Raw genomic sequence first — 23,757 nt, 5'->3', positions numbered from 1 at the left:
CAAACCATATTCAAGTAGCAAATTTCAACTGCATTGAGCCTAAAAAGCTTGTATAAACATATAGAAAAGAAGATGGAAATCTAACCTGCATGTACTGTTTCATTACAGGTTTGGTGGATTGCATTTCTTGGGTATATTTACAGTATCGTTCTATTGTCTTTTGCATTCTGAAGCATCCAAACACAAGAGTAAATCAATTAATCCGTAATTATCTGCTTCCAGGGATCTTAGCATTGAAATGTTAGTATAGTTAGTAAAAAATTTGAATGCTATGTATATAATATATACACGTAAATGATGAAATACAATTGTAGCTCCTAATATTAGCTTTACAATCATCATAAACAAGCCAATTTCTCAAATGAGTCTTTGGAAAGATAACTTGAAAAGACATCATATTACTTGTATAAACACATATCTAGCATCAACCAACAGTTTTATCATTAGATGAGAGTTCTAAATTTGGGATCATGCCTAAAATTTCGCACTTCCTCATAGATTTCAAAATTTCAGATCCCAATAGGTAATAAGTAACTTTTGAAAACAAAATGTGAAGTCTTTCTCTCATTTTTCAGAAGAATGGAAAACCGAAAAGAGACTTGAGTACAGACTGAAAGAAAAAGTAGGAGAATGGAAACTTGCAGCCGTTAAACAGCCTCATAAGGAAGTAACTGAAAAGTGGACAGAAAAATAATGAACAAGAAGGGTATACTACAACACAAAAGTATAATAACCCCATTTCAGGATTTGTTTTGCAGTAATGGAAGTCAAAAAATCCATTAAAGATTTGTGTCCCTAAAATTTTCTTCGAAATGACTTCCAAAATGAATTAGGTTAAATTTAATTAACTTATATGACTATATATATATATAAGACAAAAGGAAAGTTTACCCCCTGAATATTTAAATGTAATTATATCTTAACCAAGCATAAACATCTAGACTTCATTTGTAACACACAAAACTCAAAGCAAGAAAATATAATCATATACTTAGAATCTCTTGATACATGTAACACGTGCATTATTCAATATATATGAAACCAAATATTTGTAAACTCTCATGGAGTCAAAACTTACTGAATTTGGATTAAATTGATCCTTTAAATCTGTCTTAAAAACCTATTTACATTTTGCCACGTAATTTTTTTTTCTCTAAGCTTAGTATCAACAGTAAGGCCTGTAGTTGAGGGTCACATCAACGTGCTGCTTGGTGATACTTTCTCCTTGGCCACGTCATGATTAAAGAGGATGGTAATGAAAGATAGAGTAATCCGCTGTACAAGAAACTTTCACAGTCCAAATCTTAAGGACCATACTTCTTTAGTTGAAGTTCACATTCCGTGTGCCAAATGAAACTTGCTTTCCTATCAAGAAAACCATCGCCAAAACCCCTTCAGCTACTTCTCATTATTTATCCTCAACTTCCTTACCTTTTATTTTCCTTTAGCTCATTCTTAGATTCAGCTCCATTTATTGAAGCAATTATTTCTTTATAATATAATTATTTTTCTACCATCTGTTTCACCATCCTGGCCATCTCCTTTAGTTGCACAACCCATATTATCATCATTATAATCTTCTCCAAACACCACTAGAGTAATAGCCTTTCTATCGGGACAGTTATTTGACCTATGTTGCAGTGTGTGTTAATAAGTTACTTTGTAATTTAGATAATAATTTGTATAACATATGACACAAAGTTGGAAGTCGGCTTGTTTGGTGGTTGGAAGTCGGCATGCTAAGATAGCTAATTAAAGAAAAATCTGAAAAATCTGGAAAAGCTTAAGCGGTAATTTATCTAGCAAATCATAGACTATAGATAGCCATTAATCACTAGTCTTATACATGAAAAAATCTCCAATAAAACTAGCAGCTTGTAATGCAAGCACCTAAAAATAAATTGTTCTTGTTTCTTTAAAATAAAAAAAAAAATAATATGTATCATTGGTTCACAGGCACCAGAGAAGTTGCCAACCGTATGCAAATTACTTAGATATCAACAAATATGTCAACAAGGTCCTTAAAATCCTCCATTGAATAGAAAGGATGACTTAAAACCAAAAAATCTAGAATGTGGAACCATCTATTCCTAATTTTATCAAAATATTTATCTACCCCCTCAAAAAGTTATCATATTTCTTTCTGTCCATACCACCCAAAAAATAGTGAGGAAGGATGAGGTCCACATGTTTCTTCCTACCACTGATATCCTCCCAAGCCCATATCTCATCTCATACCGACCCAAAATCACCCAATTAATCCCTAGTAACTGATAAACCATAATAGTACATAATCACAAGTCTCTGCATCTCTTTTACACAGATATCAATTATTCACCATAATTTTTCCCCTTCTTATCAATTTGTCGATAGCCGATATGCACCCATTTCCGGCCTCCCACGCGAAGAAACCAATTCTAGGAGAGGCCCTGATCTTCCAGATTTGTCCAAAATGAAAGGTTTCAATCTGACTGAAAATGACCCTGTAGTATTGAGACTCTACACTGGTTGATCATTGCTACCATTCAATGACGTAAGGGATGGAATGTTTAGTAGATTCTCATGCTCATTAATATCCCAATCATTAAGATTTCTCAGTACATTTACATACCATTCCTCCCCTCTCCTCCCCCCTCCCGGCAACATATTTGAATGATTCACTGATGATAATATCCTTTTTTCATGTGATGGCAAAACTTTGAGGAAATTGGTATCTAAAAACTCCTCATTTTAACCTCGGATCTTGCCAAAATATAACTGTCACCTTTGCCAACCCTCCAACTGATGCAAACATGAAATTTGTTTCTGCCTATGTGCATTTTTTCCACATTCCTTTCCTGTGCGACCTTGCCAAGGCTTTAGGATTCGAACCTCTCTCATATGTTTCGAACTTCACTTCTATCACCCTTCTTCATAGTGTACCTCTTTTTTTTCATAAACCTCCAAAGTTATTTAGCCTATAAAGACATGTTCATCTACACAAAGGATTTAAACCTTACAATTCCCTGAGATATTGGATTTTTTCCACATGTTCATGAACTTCGCTTCTATCACCCTTCTTCATAGTGTATCTCTTTCTTTTATAAACTTCCAACGTTATTTACCCTATAAAGACATGTTCATCTACAATTTCCTGAGATATTGGATTTTTTTCACATGTTCATGAACTTCGCTTCTATCATCTTTCTTCAAAGTGTACCTCTTTCTTTCATAAACCTCCAAAGTTATTTATCCTACAAAGATATGTTCATCTCCATAAAAGATCCTAAACCTTACACTTCCCTGAGATAGTGACTTCTTGGTCTCGTCCTGTCATGATCCTGATACTCGATATCAGGCGCAATTCTTACTTATGTCATTTCATGCAGTGGGCCTATAAAATATATATATGCATAGATCGAAAATTTATAACACAACCGAACATCTCATGTGATATGTACAGTAACTGTATATACAAAATATGAGGTCAGAATTTAAAATCTAACATAATAAAATAAAACTTTTCGAATATGTACAAAATAACAAAAACAAGAACGTTTTTACAAGTTTTACTCGTCTGCTAGCGGTACTGACTCTTCATTCTCTTCTGAAAAATATTAAGGTGAAATTTAATGAGTTTGACCAACTCAATAAATATTTCCGTTCTCTCAATTCAGATAAAATTTCATGCAAAATACACGGTAAGAAACAAAAGCAATAAAAATATTTCAGTGCAATATTCATGTTCTTATTTTCTCTATTTCACATGTTTCTGAATCTAATGAATTCTCTCGAATATCATATACAAACCTCAAATATATATTCTCATACTCTCGATAGTCATAAATGCACTCGAATATCAATCGTCATTTCAAAACATAATCACACACCAAAGATCACAGATACACTCGAATGATTATTTTTATGATTTCATTATGCGATGCCGTTTATGTCATAATCGAGGAAAGTCAAAATGGATCCTCCCATCACATAGATAGCACACACACACAAATCACATAATGGTCACAGTATGTACGTTTGCTAGGTGACCCACACTCACACAAATGCCTATCCACATCTGGATTAGGTTTCAAACTCTATCTTTGTTCAGATTTACCATGCCAGTTGAATTTCAACCACACACACACTTCCCTCCTCGATTCAGACTAGACGAGAAGATATTCAGGATCTTTACCCTATTCACTCCTATCATCTCATTCAAAAATTCTTAATTTGTTTAAATGATCATTTCTTTTCCTTTCTATTTTCACCTTTTTATTTTGTTTCTTTTTTCTTTTAAATTTTTCCTTAATTGAGAATTTTTCCTTTCAATTTCATGTTTCATCAGTTCAAATAACTCAGTCCGAATAACTCTTAGTCCATTGGGTCTGTTTTCTAGTTTCGTCTCATCATAGGATTCCAATTATTTAGGTTTTGCTGATCATAATTTGGGTTCTGTTTTTCATCGAAATTGGGCCAATGTCCATTTAAATTTCAAAATTTATAATTTTTTAAAATGAATGCACATTTTAAAATTTAACCCGATTGAAATTTGTAAATACCTACTCTCCTACGTACCTTTTCGGATCTGTCTAAATGTCCAAATTTTTGTATACACACGACATAATTTAATTAAAATATTTTAAAATACTAAAATTAATTTAATCGAATTACGGGTTCCAACGACCACCAAACGGAATATCTAAAGTTATTGGGTTCCGTACCTGAAAAATCTTTTGGCTTCTCGTTCGACAAGTTGAATTTCTGTTTTTCGAAAAAGACCTTTCAGCTTCCTGGATGGCAAATCGGATTTTCGGTTTTCGAAAAATACTTTTCAACTTCCCGAATGATGAATCGGAACCCCAAAATGGTGGATCAGATTTCCATGCTCGGGGAAGACTCTTCGGCTTCCCGAATGTGTCGGCTTTCCCCATTTCCCAGGAAACCTCCTCGGTTCCCACGTGGGTGGGTGGCCTGATTGAGCCCGCGCAGCCAACCCGACACCAGCCCCGCCCTCCTGCCACTTAACCACCCCGAAAACTTGAAAATAAATCCGTTTTGCCTTTTGGCATGGGTGATTTGGCCTCAGCTTGGCTCCCGATTGCCTCCTCTCAGTCACCTCGCGATCCTTTAGCTCCCAAATCTGCACACACACACACATGAACACTCATTTGGTCAAAAACACAAATTGAAAGAAGAAAAAGAAGACACCTAACTCGGGTGTGGTGCTCGAAACCCGAATAGCCTCAATTTTGGATTCTGCCATGACACAGTGCTTCTTAGTCGTGATTCCCTTTCTTCTTCTTCCTCCTTCACGATTCTCTCTCTCACCTCTCCCCTTGCGTGGTCATCTCGGCTTCCCTTCCTCCCGCTCAGCCACTCTCTTTCTCTTTCCTTTTCTCTCCTTTCTTTTCCCTTCCCCTTTTCCCTTCCGGCCTCTCTTTTCTTTCCTCTCTTTTCTCTCTCTCGGCTTCCCCGCGTGATAGTCTCATCTCTTCCCTTCTCTGCTCAGCCATTTTTTTTTCTCCTTCCCTCTTCTTTTCCTCTCATTCTTTCTTCTCTCTCAGCTTCCCCTCACGAGCGTCTTCTTCCTCCTCTCCCCGATCACCTCTCCCTCTTTTTCTCCCTTTCTCTTTTCGGCTTCACCTCTCAAAATGAAAAAAACCCCCTAATCTCTTCTCCTTTTAGACCCGTTCCCTCAAACCGCTGGATCTTCATGACTCGATCTAAGCCGTCCATTTTTTTTAAAATCTCCTCCATCTGATCTCCTCAAGAGGTCTGATATGGGTCGTTCTATAATGCCCAAGTTTAAATTTAATGTAAATTAGATTTATCTAAATGTAATTTTTTTAAATTTTATTTTGGAGTAAAAATGAAATAATTTTAATGGAGGATGAAATTGAAAACAAGTTTAGGGGATAGGAGTAAAAATTTGGGTTTAGCGGATATTTTTGAATGAAAAATCGGAAACCAAAGGGTCAAAATATAGTTTAGAGAAGTTTTGCTACGTCAGATGCCCTGACAGTAAGCCCAATGAATCAGGACACGCCGTATGGCAGCGGATGCTGACATGATACCACGCGGGCAATCTGCGTGCCTGCGATCGAACGATCAGATCTGTTCCCGCACGCACGGACAGCCCAGATGCGTTCCCTCCCCAAACGGGATCGGACAGTCAGATTTGAACGCGATCAGACGGTTCATATTAGATCGCGATGGAGGTCCAGATTGGATCGCCATGAACGGTCCAGATTCACTTTCTATTTAATCGCGATCAGACGGCCCAGATCAAATGCGATGGACGATCCAGATCAAAAGCGGATAGATATAAATAACCCTCATCCACACCAAACCCTAAACCTAACCGCCAAACCTCTGGCCGGAGAAGAAGACCCGGCCACCACGAAGGAGACCGTCGCCACCCGCCGCCGCACCAGAGCCCTTTTTGACTGCCGAAAAAGGTAAAAAAAAAAATTTTGTTTGGAATTCAATTTTAAACACACTCATGGCCAAATAGGAACAAAAGAATAGGCCGATTAGCCGAAAAACGTAAGTAAAGCCCGGCGGCGCCACTACAGGGAATTTCACAAAACGCCTCCGATGAAGCCCTTCCCGATTCCCTTTCTGTGTGATTTTTCTGCTGTTGTGATCATCGTTTCATTCTCTACAGGTTGACTGGAGAAAAACACCCAACCGTACCGTGAGCCAGAAGAGCCGCTGCATCGGAGAGGCCTGTTACCTATGAGTTTCAATTTTTTGTATTTTTTCAGCCAACCGAAGTCCTTTAACGTGTTCTCGTAGGGATTGATGCAGAATCGGCCAAATTCGGCCAAAAATAGCCGATTCGAGGCGTACTGCCGCCACAGGCAGAGGCACTATCGCCGGAGCACGGTGGAGTCGCAGTGTCAAAATTATGAAATTTGCCAAAATGGGCTTTGAGACTGATTTTGAGATTGTTTGGGATATTTGTAGGTACTTATAGCGCGTTTTATTTTTCTACCAACCTTCATTTCTGTGTCAGTAATATAGTGTGATATTCTTACTGGGTTAGTGTAGCTCATTTCTTATTTAACCATTTCAGATCAAGAAGAACAAGATACAGAGTCCGATCCGCAAGAGGGTTGCGAGGAGAATGCTAGTTTTTTTTATTTTTCGTTCATTTCCTTATTGCTTTGTGCTTCTTTCAAAAGAGTGAATTCTGGAACACTAATTGGTATTTTAAGTTATTGTATAAGGAATGTAAACCTTGAATATTTATTTGTTTTGAATATTTTTGGGGTCGTTACAGTTAATATCAGAGCCAACTTTCTCGGACCCATTCTTAACACAAAACCCTTATGAAACACCAAAAATAATGAATTGTCACTCAACCTTTTCTTATGAAATGCAGGTACAGATAGATGAGGAGAGGAAAACCCCCACTAAACCGAGTAGCCCGGGAGGATTTGCTTAGATAGGATGTTGACCCCTTATTTGAGATGGTGGAAAGACTTATTGCTTCCTAGCAGGCTTGGAAGGAAAGAAGGGAGCTACCTGACCCTCCCCCGTTGCCACAGGTTGAGCCACCCCTGCAACGGAAAAATCCCGAGCTACCCCGATATGACCCTGCTCCTCCACAATACCACCCGATACCACCACAGTATGATCCGTTGCCCTAGTTACCGTGTCACCCGGCACTACTACAGTACAATCCAGTGCCTCCACCATATCATCAAGTACTACTGCAGGGCCATCCAGTCAATCCTCAGCCCAGCCCAATCCCTCATCCATAGGACCCAGCTCCTCTCACGTTGGACCCAGGCTACATAAAAAGCAATAAAAGACTAAATCTTTCTACTTTTGCAGGGGGATCCTTCTTTGAAGAGGCAGAGTTCTAGTTATCTGAGATAGAGAATGCCTTCAAAACCGATAGGTGATCCCTAATAGAAGGTCATCCTTGCTACCTACATGCTAGTGAAAGAAGCAGACCGCTGGTGGTAACTCAAGCAGGCCACCCTACCCTTTCCAGTCATTTGGAGACAGTTCCTGATGGCCTTTCATACAGAGTACCTCTTAGAGCATCTCCAACATCTGAAGGAGATGGAGTTTGCACACTTGATTCAGGGGGACATGACTGTATCAGAATACGCTTGAAGTTCCTGGAGTTGGGTCGATATTCTCCCGAGAGCATGATGGACGAAGGCAGGAAGGCTAGAAGGTTCGAGTAGGGTCTTCGTCCTGAGATCAGACAGCAGTTATTTGTACTCGAGCTCAACACTTATTCAGCTGTTCTGGCCAAGGCACAGTTAGTAGAGAGGAGCCTTCGCACCTTTCCTCAAGTAGTAGGGAGCCTCAGGCCCTCAGCTCCACACTGCAAATAAGCACCTACTGCACCTGTCCAATAGAAAAAGTGACTTAGGCCGATGACTCACGCTCCCCCTCAGGTTTCAGCAGCAGGACGTGGTAAGATCTGTCAGTATTGTGACAAGGATCATGGGGACCAACCCTGCTATCGCCTCAATAACACCTGCCGCATGTGTGGTAGTGCCCAACATTGTGCGAGAGAGTGCCCGAGGAACTAGAACCAAGTCTGACCTCCTGTTCAGGGCAAAGCTTACAATCTCACGCAGTATGATGCAGAAGCCAACCTGGACGTGGTACAGGACATATACACTATCTGTAACCAATTTTCTCCTGTTTTGATTGATACTGGTGCATCACATTCATTTATTTCACATGCTTTTGCATCAAAATTAAATGCACTGCATAAAAAACTTGATTTTGTGTTATTCGAGTCTACTCCTGGGAGTAGGACACTACTGGGAGAGGTTGTATACAGGGTCTGTGTCATATATATAGCAGATAAAAAATTGAGTGTAGATCTGATAGAAATTGACACGGGGGACTTTGATGTAATCTTAGGAATGAACTAGCTAGTAGTGTATTATGCCACTGTAGATTGTTTTATTAAGCAAATTGTATTCAACCTCCTAATGAGAGGAGTCATTTATAAATTAGTAAAATCGTTTAACATTTATTTTTCTCATTGCAAATTTTCTTATTATCGAGTCCTTTAACCCACCTGTTTTCTCTAATTAGGCAAACCCAAGAAAGAAATTTGTATCAAGAGATTTTGGTAGTCCGAGACTTTTCAGATGTATTTTCGGATGAACTACCTAAACTTCCAGTAGACAGAGAAGTCGAATTCACCATAGACTTTTAGCCAGACATCCAGCCTATTTTGGTTGCTCCTTACCGCATGAGTTATGTTGAGATTGAGGAACTGAGAAAATAGATCATTGAACTGCACGACAGTGGATTCATGTGACATAGTGTGTCTCATTGGGGTGCCGGAGTCATATTTATAAGAAAGGCTGATGGGACGTTGAGATTATGTATTGATTACAGAGGGTTGAACAGAGTTACGATCAAGAACAAGTATCTTCTCCCCAGAATTGACGACCTCTTTGATCAGTTGCAGGGTGCCTAGATCTTTTCCAAAATAGACCTACGTTTAGGTTGTCATCAAGTAAAAATCATGGCAGAAGATATCTCCAAGACAGTCTTTCGAACCAAGTATGGATACTATGAGTTCCTGATCATATCATTTAGACTAACTAACACTCTATCCATCTTTATGGACTTGATGAACAGGGTTTTCAGATAATTCTTGGATCAGTTTGTTATTGTGTTCATTGATGACATCTTAATTTATTCAAAAAACAGAGAGAAACACGCTCACCATCTGATTCAAGTTTTGCAGGTTCTTAGAGAAAAGAAGCTGTATGCAAAGTTGAATAAATGTGGGTTCTGTCTTGAGCAGACTACCTTCCTGGGACACATCATATCAAAGGATGGAGCGTCAGTGAATCCCAAAAAGGTGGAAGCAGTGCTCGGTTAGAAAAAATTGACATCAGTAAAGGAGATATGTAACTTTCTAGGGATGACAAGTTATTACCGCAGGTTCGTGGAAGGGTTTTCTAGTCTAACTGCTCCTCTGACTTGGTTCACAAAAAAGAATGTCAAGTTTTAGTAGGACGAAAACTGTGAAAGAAGTTTTTTAGAACTAAATAAGCGGCTAACTACTGCACCTGTGTTGGCCTTTCCGAGTGGATCAGGTGGATATAAAGTTTACAGTGATGCCTCCTACCTAGGTTTGAGTTGTGTTTTAATGCAGCATGGGAAGGTCATACCCTATGGGTCCTGACAGTTAAAGAATCATGAGAAAAACTATCCCACCCATGACTTAAAGCTTGCTGTAATCATACACGCCTTGAAGACTTGGTACTATTATTTGTATGGGAAGACTTTCAGACCTATACCAATCATAAGAGTTTAAAACACATATTCACTTAAAAAGATCTCAACATGCATCAGAGAAGGTAGATAGAACTTCTCAAGAACTATGATTGCGACATCTTATATCACCCGAGTAAAGACAACGTGGTAGCCGACGTGCTCAGCAGGAAAAATGCAAGTACATTAGCCCATTTGATAGTTTCAAAATGCAGACAGATAGAGGCCACAAAGCAGGTACCGCTTTAGGACTTGAAGAGAGTCACATGTTTAGGCCACCTGACTGTTCAGCCTGAGTTAATCTAAAGAATAAAGGAAGCTCAGTCTACCGACTCCACCCCAGTGACCCTCAAGAAAGATACAGAACAGAGAGTTAACCCAGAATTCTGAGTCTCCACCGATGGGTTGCTCAGATTCCAGGAAAGAGTGTGTGTTCCAGGTGACTGTGAGTTAAAAAATGACATTATGACAGAGACCTATAGCTCAAAATTTATCATGCATCCCGAAAGCACTGAGATGTACCAAAGTATGCGATCCCTATTTTGGTAGAACGGGATGAAAAGAGATATAACTGACTTTGTTTCCAAGTGTTTATATATAAGTAGGTCAAGGCAGAGCATCAACGCCCAGATGAGCTGCTTCAGCCATTACCAATCTCGAAGTGGAAGTGAGAACATATCACTATGGACTTCGTGACAGGATTACCTAAGGCACGCTCAAAACATGATGCCATCTGGGTAATTGTTGACCGACTTACTAAGTCTTCCCACTTTTTGGCCATCAGGATGACTGATTCCTTAGACAAGTTGGCAAGAATGTATTTCCGAAAAGTAGTCAGATTACATAAAATGCTAGTGACAGTAGTGTCTGACAGGGACCCCAAGTTCACTTCTCGATTTTGGTCTAGCCTTCAGCAAGCCATGGGAACGAAATTGGCCCTTAGTACTGCATTCCATTCTCAGACCGATGGGCAGTCAGAAAGGACAATCCGCACACTTGACAATATGCTCCGAGCTTGTGTTCTTGACTTCGAGGGCCATTGAGATAACCATTTACCCCTAATAGAGTTCGCCTACAATAACTACCAAACAAGTATTGAAATGGCTCCGTATAAGGCGTCATATGGGCTCTCATATAGATCGCCGATTTATTAGAAATAGGTGATAGAAAGCTATTCGGCTCAAATTTGGTAGAGGAGACTACATCACAAATAGTTAAGATAAGGAAGAACATTCAGACGGCTCAGAGTAGGCAGAAGAGTTATGCGGACACCCGGATGAGAGATTTAAAATTTGAGAGAGGCAATCGGGTGTTCTTTAAAGTCACTTATTTCAAAGAAATCAGTAGGTTCGGCAAGAGGAAACTGAATTTCTGATTTATTAAACCATTCGAAATCTTAGATAGAATTGGTACTGCCACCTACAAACTGGTACTGCCTCCAGAACTTTTCAGGGTCTATAATTTGTTTCATGTGTCCATGCTACGCAAGTACAACCCGGACCCCTCTCACGTCTTGGCCCACGAAACTCTTTCACTGCAGGAGAATCTCTCCTACGAAGAAGTACTAGTTGGTATTGTGGACTGAAAGAGCAAATTACTCCAAAATCGGAAAACTTCCTTTGTTAGCGTCATATGGCAGAATCACACACTGAGAGAGGCCACATAGGAGATAGAATCAGACTTCAGAGCCAAATATCCCCAGTTGTTTGATTGAGAGTGAGAGTGACAAATTTAAGGGACCAAATCTCCTTTAAAGGGGAGAGAGTTCTAATGCCCAAGTTTAAATTTAATATAAATTAAATTTATCTAAATACAATTTTTTAATTTTTTGATAATTTTATTTTGGAGCAAAAATGAAATAATTTTGATGGATGATGAAATTGAAACAAATTTCAAGGAAAATGGGTGAAAATTTGGGTTCTTAAGATATTTTTGAAAGAAAAATAAGAAATCAGGGGTTAAAATATAATTTAGAGAAGTTTTGCCACGTCAGATGCCTGGTCAGCAGGCCCGATGAATCAGGAAGCGCCGCATGGGAGCGTACGTTGACGCGGTGCCATGTGGGCGATCCACGTGCCTGCGATCGAACGACTTAAATCTATCCTCGCGCGCACGGACGATATAGATGCGTTCCCCCCCCAAATGCAATCGGACAGTCAGATATGAACGCGATCTGACGGTTCAGATTAGATCGCGATGGATGATTCAAATTGGATCGCGATGAACGGTTCAGATTTACTTTCTATTTAATCGCGATCAGACGGTCCAAATCAAACGCAATGGATGGCCCAGATCAAAAGCAGATGGATATAAATAACCCCCCATCCACACCAAACCCTAACCCTAGCCGCCGACTCCTCGCCGGAAAAGAAGACCTGGCTACTGGGAAGGAGACTACAGCCACCCCCTGCCTCACTGAAGACATTTTTAACCGCCAAAAATGGTAAAAACAAATTTATTTGCTTGGAATTCATTTTTAAACACACTCATGGCCAAATTGGAGCAAAAGAATTGGCTGATTGGCCCAAAAACATGGGCAAAACCCAGCGGCGCCGCCGCAAAGAATTCCACAAAACTTCTTCGACGAAGCCCTTCCCAATTCCCGCTCTATGTGATTTTTCTACTGTTATGATCACCGTTTCCTTCTCTACAGGTTGACTAGAGCAAAACACCCAACCGCAACGTGAGTCAGAGAAGTCACCGCAGCAGAGAGCCTCGCCATCGGTGAGTTTTGATTTTTTGTATTTTTTCTGCCAACCAAAGCCCTTTAAAGTGTTTTCTCGCAGGAATTGATGCAGAATCGGCCGAATTTGGCTGAAAACAACCGACCCAAGGCAGCCGCCGCAGGCGGCGACACCTCGCCGGAGCACGGTGGAGCCGCAGTGTCAGAATTATGAAATTTGCCAAAATGGGCCTTAAAACTGATTTTGGGGTTGTTTGGGATATTTATAGGTACTTATAGCGCGTTTTGATTCCCGAAAAAAATTCAGGGAACCTGGGAACCGCTTGTAGGTGCAATGAATAATTTAACTTTTCGAACATCAAATTAAGTAAGAATCCCTCACCTTATTCTCTGTTATAGAATTGAAATCTAATTAACAATAAATATGGTATTTTATACAATTTAGAAAATGTCCATGATTAATTACGGATTTCTAATAGAGCCAGAACCGAAAATTATTCTCTGTTGATTTTTGTTGATTGTTTTTACAGTTTAAATGCATGATAGTGACTTATTGATTTATTTTATAGCTTTGAATGCATGTATTATTGTTTTACATATTTACGATTGAATTGGAAAAATGGAGGTTAAAGGTAAACAGAAAACTTGTATGATTAAGTTACTTAATGAAATGGCAGCCTTACTGGACATCTTTAGAGATGGTGGACGGACCAAGTACACAAGGAACCCTACCGTGAATGTCTCATACTGGACGGAGTATGGAGACTTGGTAACTTGGCGCTCATATCGGACGAGATATGGGGACGGCCCACTTCACCCTCATACCGAACGGGGTATTGAGATTCGGTAAATTGGTACTCATACTGGACGGGATATGGAGACGGACCATAATTAAGAATGTTAAAGGAAGATGTTCACGTGTAGTTGGGACATCCATATGAAGCCCTATGGATACCAAAAGGCTGGTGGAAAAATGGGCAATTGTTGTTTGATGATTTGAATATGAAAGTATAATATGTGTTATGTTGCCAATTATATACAGAATCATGATATATATAATGTTATTGTTTCTATAGGTTATTTTCTATAAATTCCACTACGTAAGTGGATGGTAAATGATTTTATTATTGATAAATGAATTTGCTTTATTTAGTGCTCCATTAGTTCGTTTTTTATTTTTCTACCAATTTTCATTTCTGTGTCAGTGATATAGTATGATATTCTTATTGGGCTAGTGTAAATCATCGCTTATTTAACCATTTCAGATCAAAAAAGTTGCGAGTAGAATACTAGTTTTCTTTATTTTCCGTTCATTTCCTTATTTTTTGCATTTTTTTTAAAATGGTGAATTCCGGAACACTAATTGGTACTTTAAGTTATTGTGTAAGGAATGTAAAATTTAAACATTTATTTCGCTTTCGCACTTTAATTATCATTTATTTCTTTTGAATATTTTCGGAGTTGTAACACATCCATTCTCCTGATTTTCTTTGCCCCCTTTCACTTCTCCTTATTTATGTTTTTACTCCCCTTTTTCTTATCCACTTTCATTTAGGTCCTTGATATTAACTAAAAACTCTAAATTTTAAAAATTCTTTTCATTTATATCGAAACTCCAATTTTATTTTATTTTATTTTTTTCATAGGTGGATATTACACATCTCAACCTACCAAATGATATCTTCTTTTTTTTGAATCACCCCAAAGAAATCTACATAGATGGTTTCCAAAATTTTAGCAACACTCATCATAATTGACATATAGTAAATGGATAAGTATACTAATGTGCTTTTGATAAATTAAGGCTCCCTCATTTAGAAAGAAGATTTCTATTCCATCCCATTAACCTCCTCTCAGACCTGGCCTCCACAGGATCCCATGTCCCAACCTTTTTGTAGTTGGCCCCTAGTGTTAACCCCAAACATTTAATCGGTAGTTTCACAACTTTACAACCCATAACTGTCACCAACCTATTGGTATCTCTCTCAATAATCAATCTTACAAGCTCATATTTGGTTAAATTGATGTTGAGTCCTGAAATCGCTTGAAAACCCATTAAAACACATATGAGATTGAGCTTTTCTTGCTCATTCAGACAAAAATAAATGGGTTACCTTCTTAAGATGGTCTCTCTCTCCCACTTAAAGACCTCTGAATAATTCTAACTCCTTGACTCTTATCAACATCTTAGTTAATGTTTTTATAGCAATAAGAAAAAGTAACATAGACGATGAATCTTCTTATCTGAAACCTCTGAAACCTTGAAAAAGAAGACCAACCTCATTGAAAACCTTAAAAAAGAAGATAGAACCCATTTAAAATAACCACAAAAGATGTAGTGGTTATATAGGACTTAATCCATCCGAACCATTTTTTCCCAAATTCTATTCTTCTTAGCAGATAATTCAGAAAAGCTCTCATTTACGGGATCATAATCTTTCTCCGTATCAAGCTTGTATAGGACCCCCTCCTTCTTCCGGTATAACAATTTGTCCACCACCTCATTGACAATAGGTGCAACATTAAGAATTTGTCTATCTCCCACAAAAAATATGCTGGCACTCGCCTACCACCTTATCCATTATCTTGGACATTCTTCTAGCAAGTATCTTTGCAATGAGCTTGTAGATATGTCTAACTATTTGTTCTTGTGCAACTTGTAATAAATGGAAACCTTCAAAGTTTTATTAGTTTTTTCCTTGGCCCCATCGAAACATTCTCAACCAAATATATGAACAATTTATAACAGTTTATAATTATTACACTTTATATAGATAAAATATATATAGAGCTTATCAAGAAATAAGAGAAATGATCTTATCTTAAGACATCAAGATTACTAACAAACCCATTATTATGACTAGCGAATTCTCGTTTGGATATTAAACTTGAGTTGTAGAGCTTATATAACTATGCATTAGTTTTATGTTTTAAAGTGAATTTGAAAGGGTTATTTTGGAATAAATTCAATAACTTATTTTTCTCTGTAAAGATGCAAACTTCTAGTTTCTAATACTTTAAAAATGGTTTATGAATTTAAATGTTTTTAAAATAAATTATGACAAAATTAGTATTAATTGCTAAGTTGTACTCAAATTGTTGAATTATACATTGTATTCTTTTGTCTTAAGCTTTTTATTTCATGGTTTAAGTCTAGATTGTTGTGCTACATTTAAGATTAAGGTGTAACTAATATTAAGTCAAAAACTCTCTTTTATCTTTCATGAATAATTATGTAAGTGAATCAACACTCTTGAGAGAAGACTTGTAAGTTAGAAGACGAACTTTTTATCCAAAAGAGATAGACTCACTCTTATCAAGAGCACACTTGCGAACATTTCCATCAACTATCTTCCTACTTTGATGATTCATATTAAGGTGGTTAAGAGAATAAAAGTCATTCAGTGTCACTTTCTTTGGGGTGATGAGGAGGGGAAAAGAAGATATCATTTAGTTAAGTGGGATGAAGTTCACCAAGGTGGTTTGGGCATTAGGTCTCTTATTGAGATGAATGTTGTTCTCCAAGATAAGTGGCTATGGAGATATCTGAATGAAAGGGACGAAGTATGGAAGAAAATCATTGTGGCCAGGTGGGGGGATGTTCCTAGTTAGGCTACAGATGGAAGAACTAACAGACCTCACAGGTTAGGCTTGTGGAGGAAGATATTGATGGACTGGCCGAAATTCAAAGAATGTACCCAATGGAAATTAGGTAAGGGCAACAGAATAAGGTTCAGGTCAGATGAATGTTGAGATGAATGTTGTTCTCCAAGATAAGTGGCTATGGAGATATCTGAATGAAAGGGACGAAGTATGGAAGAAAATCATTATGGCCAGGTGGGGGGATGTTCCTAGTTAGGCTACAGATGGAAGAACTAACAGACCTCACGGGTTAGGCTTGTGGAGGAAGATATTGATGGACTGGCTGAAATTCAAAGAATGTACCCAATGGAAATTAGGTAAGGGCAACAGAATAAGGTTCAGGTCAGATGAGTGGCTAGAGGAAGGGTGTCTTATGGGGTAGTTTCCAAGAATTTACACTGTTGCCCAGTCTAGAAACATGGTGATTGAAGAAGGGTATAAGATTACTAATGATACCTTGGATTGTACGGTTAATGTTACTAGAAATTTGAATGAGTAGGAAGTCCAAGAGTATGAATACTGTTGCAATTATTAGCAGATCAACAGGTCAATACCAGCAATGGCCAGTGGAAGTTGAAACAGAATTATGAGTTCTCGATCAAGTCGTATTATTCTAACATTATGCTTGCTGAGCAATGTCGGAGATGGGATTCGCCCCTTTAAATTTGGAAAACTAAGGTTCCCCCTAAAATTGCTTTCTTTACGTGAGAGGCTTACAGAGAATGTAATGGTTAATAGATGTTATTTATGCATGAGTGCTGTAGAATCTTGCAACCACATTCTTTTATGGTGTCCTACAGCTTATATTCTTTGGTGCATGATTTACGAGCTGTTGAGAATCAATTAGGTCATGGCAGGTTTGGTTAGGGATGAGACTTGGGCTTGGAGTGGTTTATATAAAAAGAGCGATTTTGTAAAGATTATTCCATTGATAATTTTCTGGATCCTATTGGAAAGAAAGAAATACTAGATTTTTTGGAATAGAGATATAGAAAGGTAAATTGAAAAATAGATTGTTATATTATTTTAGTTCCATTTTTTTACGGAATGACAATACTAGGGTTGAAGATTTTGATAATATTATTGATATTTTAACAAAATTGTAAATGTTTTGTATATGAGTGGTACCCTTTCGGTAAGTTGTTAATATATATTTCACTTTTAATTTAGGAAAAAAAACTTGATTGCACTAAGTCATTTTGAACGTGAAGTTTGGAAATATATGTATTTTGGTTATTTGATTGCTTCCTTGTTTAAGGGTGTGGAATTTTCCACATATAATTTACCAAAAATAATGTCATTAATGCTTTTGTTTTTGGTGTTACAAAAAAAAGTTCTTTTCTTTGTCCAATATCCATGATCACCAAACCAAGTAAATTGAACAATTAGGATGAAGGCCATCCTTAGTTACCAAAAGAGTATGAGATTTAGTTAATAAAGGTTTTGAAAAGTCACAGGATAATGGAAACTTGAATTAAGTAGAATTATAGGAAAAAAGAGTATAGTCAGCATCATATTCTTCAAGATTTGAATTACCTTTGAAAAACTAACAAATGAAGCAACTTCATAGATGAGCATAGGAGACTCTTATAAATTTTATGATGGGAGTTAGTAAAGTGAAAAGAATATTGTTCAAACTTAAGCATTGAGTTTGAATTGTTCTTAATGGAAGGAGGTTGAACCTATTAATGATTATTTCACAAGAATCTTCATGGTGGTGATCAAATAAAGACACCATGAAAAATCATAGAAGATGTTTGTGGACTGAAAACCTTTTGCTTTTTCAACTCAAAATTCAACTCTATGGTAATTGCAATAAGAAAAGTGTAAAGGCTTAGAGACCATGACTATTGGTGAATTTAATGGTTCATTACGAGGCTATACAAAGAAGGAACCATAACAAGCAAGAGAAAGTGAAGCAACTTTTACAAATAAAGCTATTCTTATAAGGAGATTTTTTTGAGAGGGATGGTTGATGACAAGTTGGAGGCTCAAGCATGATTGTGAACGTGAATAAGGAAGATAAATAGATTTTTGAAATTCTCATAATGATAGAAAGCATTAAAATTTATAAAGAGGTCATAGAAGGGGAACACCAAGAAGTAACTATGATAAAGTTAGTAAGAGGTTGTTGATGGTCAATCATTCTGTTGTTTTCTTAATGCAAAGCTGCATGATGTTTCTTTTTATATCAAGTTGCCTAGTTTAAAGTTATTAATATTGTCATAGATGATGCAATCCCTAGTTTTTTTTAATTATTATTTCTTCTTTTCATGCCTCTAGTTTTGATTGGTTGTGTGATTTCTCTTCATATTCTATTTGACCAGGGTACCAAATGTTGGTTCCTCGCTTGTTTTAAGTTTAGGCTTTAACTAGTGCGCCTTGCTTTATATGTGGGATGGAACCTAGGCTTTTCCTTACGGCTAGTTTTGTTTTTGCCTTTAGAGAAAATCATAAAAACATGATTGAAAATTAAGTTAACAGAGTTAGCTCAGACGTCCAACTTGCATGAAAACAAATTTTTTCTTGTGGAATCACAATTTGCCCTAATTCTTCAACAATAGTTAATGAATTCATCAATTTACTTTTCCTCTTCTCCTCTCTCTTAAGTAGCTTGAAGCTAGACTTTCCTTTTTCGTGGTTAAACCCACAAAGAATTTCTATACTTTCACATAAAATAAAGTTAGAGTAAATTCAAATGTCCAACTTGAATAAAAACAAAACATTTTCCTGTGAAATCACTAATTTACTCTAATTCTTTAACAAATAATAAATTCACCAAATTTCTTTCCTCTTCTCCTCTCTTTTTCTAGCTTTAAGCTAAACTTTCCTTTTTCGTGGTTAAAACCACAAGGCATCTCCGTACTTTCACATAGAGCAAGTCTCCGGTGCAGTTCAACAGCTTTATCCTCAATGAGTAATTCAAGAGCACAGGAAAGTGCTGATAACTAATTGTGTTTATAACGTGGACACCTTGATCATCTTTTTTTTGTTGCGTGTTTTCATATAATTATATCTAGAACCCCCAAGGGTTCTTGTGAATTTTCTTATTCTTGTCCTCGTAATGCATTTGTAATACCATGCATAGAAAGTTGTTTAGCAAAGATAATTTGGTAGACTATTCATATTATAATTATATAAATATTTCGATAATTCGTAACTCATACATTTACTTTGTTCTCACCAAAAAGAAAATTATTTCTTTATCTTTAAAGGAGTTTTAAAAATTAATGTTGATCCATTTTTCAAATCATCTCTTAATTTAAATGTACTTTTAAAAGTGGATTTCAAAATTAGAAACTCGACATTTTTTAGAATTAACATTTCAAATATTTTTCCACTTCAATGACAACTTGGTAAATTTGAGCTATAGTTGCAAGAGGTTCTCGAATTAACTCTTTTAATATTAACCTTAATCTTGCCTTGAAATAAGATGTTTTCTGACTATCATCTTCTGCCAACTCATTCTAAAATTTTAATTCTTTAATCTTCTATTCACACTCAGCTACTGACATATTGTCTTGAACTAAAGTATAAGTCTGATATCAAGGTTTGTCACAATAGTTAGGAGGTAAATACTTTTCATGAAGTGTTGCTTTTATCTTATCTCATATTTCAATTTTTGGTTTTCTTTTTCTTGTTATATTATCATGTTAAGCCCATATTTTTGCAAATTCAGCCAACTCCATTTTAGTAAATTTAACATTTTGTACATTTGACATCTCACACCAATTAAAATACTCTTCCACCAAGTTAAGCCAATCAAGGAAGAAACTAAGATCTCTTTTTCCATCAAACTCAAACTCAGGAGCTTTAACCTTTATCTTCTTAGTAACATATCCATCATTATCTTCTATATGCCCTCTATTAGCAAATTTTAGAATTGTGACGCTACTTGTGCAGTATGCAAATATGTTAATGCTTCCAAAATTGAATCAATCGTGTTCTATATTATCTCGAATCTTGTATTAGCATTTACTTTATATGCATCTTTTCTATCATTTAATTTAGCATTACTCATAATATATGTGAAGAATGGTCAAATATATATCTTATTGAATATTACAACCTTATATATATATTATAGAAAATGAAATATATCATTAATTACTTAGTTACTAGGATGTAGTAAATCTTAATGCTTTTAACCTAATTTTATACTCTCTTTAACATTCCCCCTTAAGTTGAGGAATAAATATTACTTATCATCAGCTTGTTAATAATAGTCTAAAGTGTTGGATTATTCAGACTTTTTTTTAGATAGAAGTAAGAAGATATATTAAAGAGACGTCAAGAAGGCGAACCCGTGTACAAAAGAAATTTACAGGTCGGTAAGAATATCTACAATATAACCAAAATCATTAAAAGAGACAAGGTTATGACCAAGAACAATGGAACTAAAAAATTGCAACCACTTATCCTTGATAGAAGTAATGTTGTTTTCTCTGTTTTCAAAAGTTTTGTAGCTTCTTTCCTTCCAAATAATCCAGAGGATAGTAAGAGGAATAATTTTGTGCCATCTATTGATGAAATTTGTGCCTTTCCAAGCAAGTAACTCCTCTTTTATAGAGCCAGCAATAACCTAGGAAAAACCAATCAGCTTGTAAATCATAGACCATAGATTATAGGAGACAGGGGACCAGAGGAGAAGATGGTTACAAGATTCAGCATTCTGCTTGCACATAACACACCAGTTAGCCAGAACAAAGCCCCGCCCCTTTTTAGAGGTTTGTACAATGTTCATATGTAGGAATGTATATATACATGTATACTTACATTAGGGACAGCTGGTATTGTTAGGACAACTAGGTGCTCTCTCCACTAAGTTTTTAACTTTTTGTTAGCATCTTTTAACTGTTTTTGTCTTGGCCAAAGACCTATATATTTGGCTCATTTGTACCCATGGAAGGTGAAGAAAATTAGAGGATTTTTCCTTGTCACACAAACTTTTCTCCTTGTTTTTTCATGGTATCAGAGCCGCAACTCTGATCCAAAATCTTTCATCATCCAACTCAAGCCGAAATAGCCATGGATGAGCAAAACTCCTCTCACATTGATCATGTCTCAGGTTCCTTCAATCGAATACCTATCAACCATTCTGACATTGACCAGACACCTTCATTTATCACTGGATACAGGCTGAATGGGAGTAATTATCTCCAATGGTCTTCATCCGTTCTCATGTTCATCTGAAGGAAGAGTAGGGATGAATACCTTACGGGAGAAACTGTTCAACCACCAGCAGATGATCTAAGTGCTTGTTCATGGAAGGTTGAAAAAAATCTAGTAATGTCTTGATTAGTCAACTCAATGACAACAGAAATTGGAGAAAAAATTTTGTTGTATGAAACCGAACACGACATCTGGGTGGCCGCACGCGAGTTTTACTCTAGCCGAAACAATACCTCTGCCACCTTCGAAATCGAGACTCAGCTGTACGACCTGCAACAGGGGAAGGTCACTGTAACACAATACTACAATCACTCTCTCGACACTAGCAGCAACTCGACATCTTCGAGGAACACCCGTGGAATTGTCTCGAAGACTCGAAACTCTTCAAAACTCACACTGAACGAAAAAAGGTTTTTAAATTTTTGATGGGACTCAACAAAAACTTGGATGAGGTTCGTGGTTGCGTTCTGGGTACAAAGCCGCTGCCGAATCTCAGAGAAGCTTTCTTTGAAGTCCATCGAGAAGAGAGCAGAAAGAAGATCATGTTGGATGATTTTTATTCTGGCATGAACCCGACGGACACAACTTCTGCCCTTGCTGCTCAGAGGAAGCTGCTGCTCAGTGAATTGAGCCTGGTGCCCTAAATCACGAGCACGCCTCTGTTTTCGTCAGGCGTACTTCTGAAGCTGGAGGAAAGAAAGGGAGACCCTGGTGCGATTATTACAAAAAAACTGGGTCATAAATGCTAGAAATTACATGGAAAGCCAGCAGATAGCAAAAATTATAAAAATGACACTTAGAGCAACATGGTAATTTCAGAAGAATTATCTCCTGGAGCTAGTACTATCGAGAGCTCTTCCTTCAGTCCAACTCAATTAAAGGCCCTCATGCAAATGTTTTCTCATAAGGGTATTCTTGGTAATGCTTCTGTTGCTCAAAGAGGTAATTGCTTACTCAGTTTATCTACTAACTCTGTAAAAAAGTAAATGTGGATTATTGATTCAGGAGCATATGATCATATGACTGGAGACATTACACTCCTTCATCGGTACAATGAATGTAAGGAAATCTCATCCATCAGAATTGCTGATAGAACAAGTTCTAGAGTTGCAAGAGTTGGCTCAACCACTATATCACCAAGTTTGATATTGCAGTCTGTTCTTTATGTGCCTAATCTAGACTACAATCTGCTATCTGTAAGCAAATTATGTAACGACTTGAACTATATTGTTAAATTTGACAATGATTCTTGTGTTTTTCAGGACTAAACCACGGGAACGATGATTGGCAGTGCTAAGAAGGACTTAGAACTTTATCTTCGATCAATAAAAATCCCACCTTCTAATAGACAAACTTCAAGTGCAGTATGTGCTAACTCAGTATCTGTAGGATATTCTAATATTGACGAATCTATTATGTTATGGAATTATAGATTAGGACATCCAAACTATATGAACTTAAAACAACTCTTTTTTCTTTGTTTAGAAATAAAAATCCAAGTTCATTTCAATATGAAGTATGTTAATTCTCTAAACATACTCGCAATTCATATTCCTGTATTGCTTACAAACCCTCAAAACCCTTTGTATTTATTCATAGTGATGTCTGGGGACCCGCATGGGTAAAAAATATTACTAGCACGAAATAGTTTGTCTCCTTTATTAATAATTACACTAGAATAATCTGAATCTATCTGATGATAGAAAAATCTGAGGTTGGTGAAATCTTTCAAAAATTCAACACTATGATTCAAACCCAATGTCAAAGAAAAATTGAAAACAGATAATGCATGTGAATATTTTGCATCCAACCTAGGCAAATTCCTTTCTTGCCAAGATATTGTCCATCAAAGTTCTTGTCCCTACACCCCTCAACAAAATGGTGTGGCCGAAAGGAAAAATAGGCACATATTTGAAGTATCCCGCTCATTCATGTTTACCACAAATGTCCTTAAATACCTTGGGGAGAGGCCATCCTCATAGCCACATACCTAATTAACAGAATGT

General features: G+C 37.1%; 1 protein-coding gene across 1 annotated transcript in view; it reads right to left on the bottom strand.

Annotated features, from left to right (window-relative positions):
- The window catches only part of LOC110823018 (MADS-box protein AGL42), a 50,195-nt gene that overhangs the window by 4,404 nt on the left and 22,034 nt on the right, over positions 1-23,757 (bottom strand). Inside the window, exon 3 of the mRNA XM_088211323.1 lies at positions 86-167. Within this exon, the coding sequence (XP_088067449.1) occupies positions 86-167 (82 nt within the window). The remainder of the gene's footprint in view (positions 1-85; positions 168-23,757) is intronic.

This window comes from Carica papaya, chromosome 9, assembly GCF_054855325.1.
Source record: "Carica papaya isolate Zhongbai chromosome 9, ASM5485532v1, whole genome shotgun sequence".
NCBI classification, from domain to species: domain Eukaryota; kingdom Viridiplantae; phylum Streptophyta; class Magnoliopsida; order Brassicales; family Caricaceae; genus Carica; species Carica papaya.
This window is presented reverse-complemented; position numbering and strand designations above follow the sequence as displayed.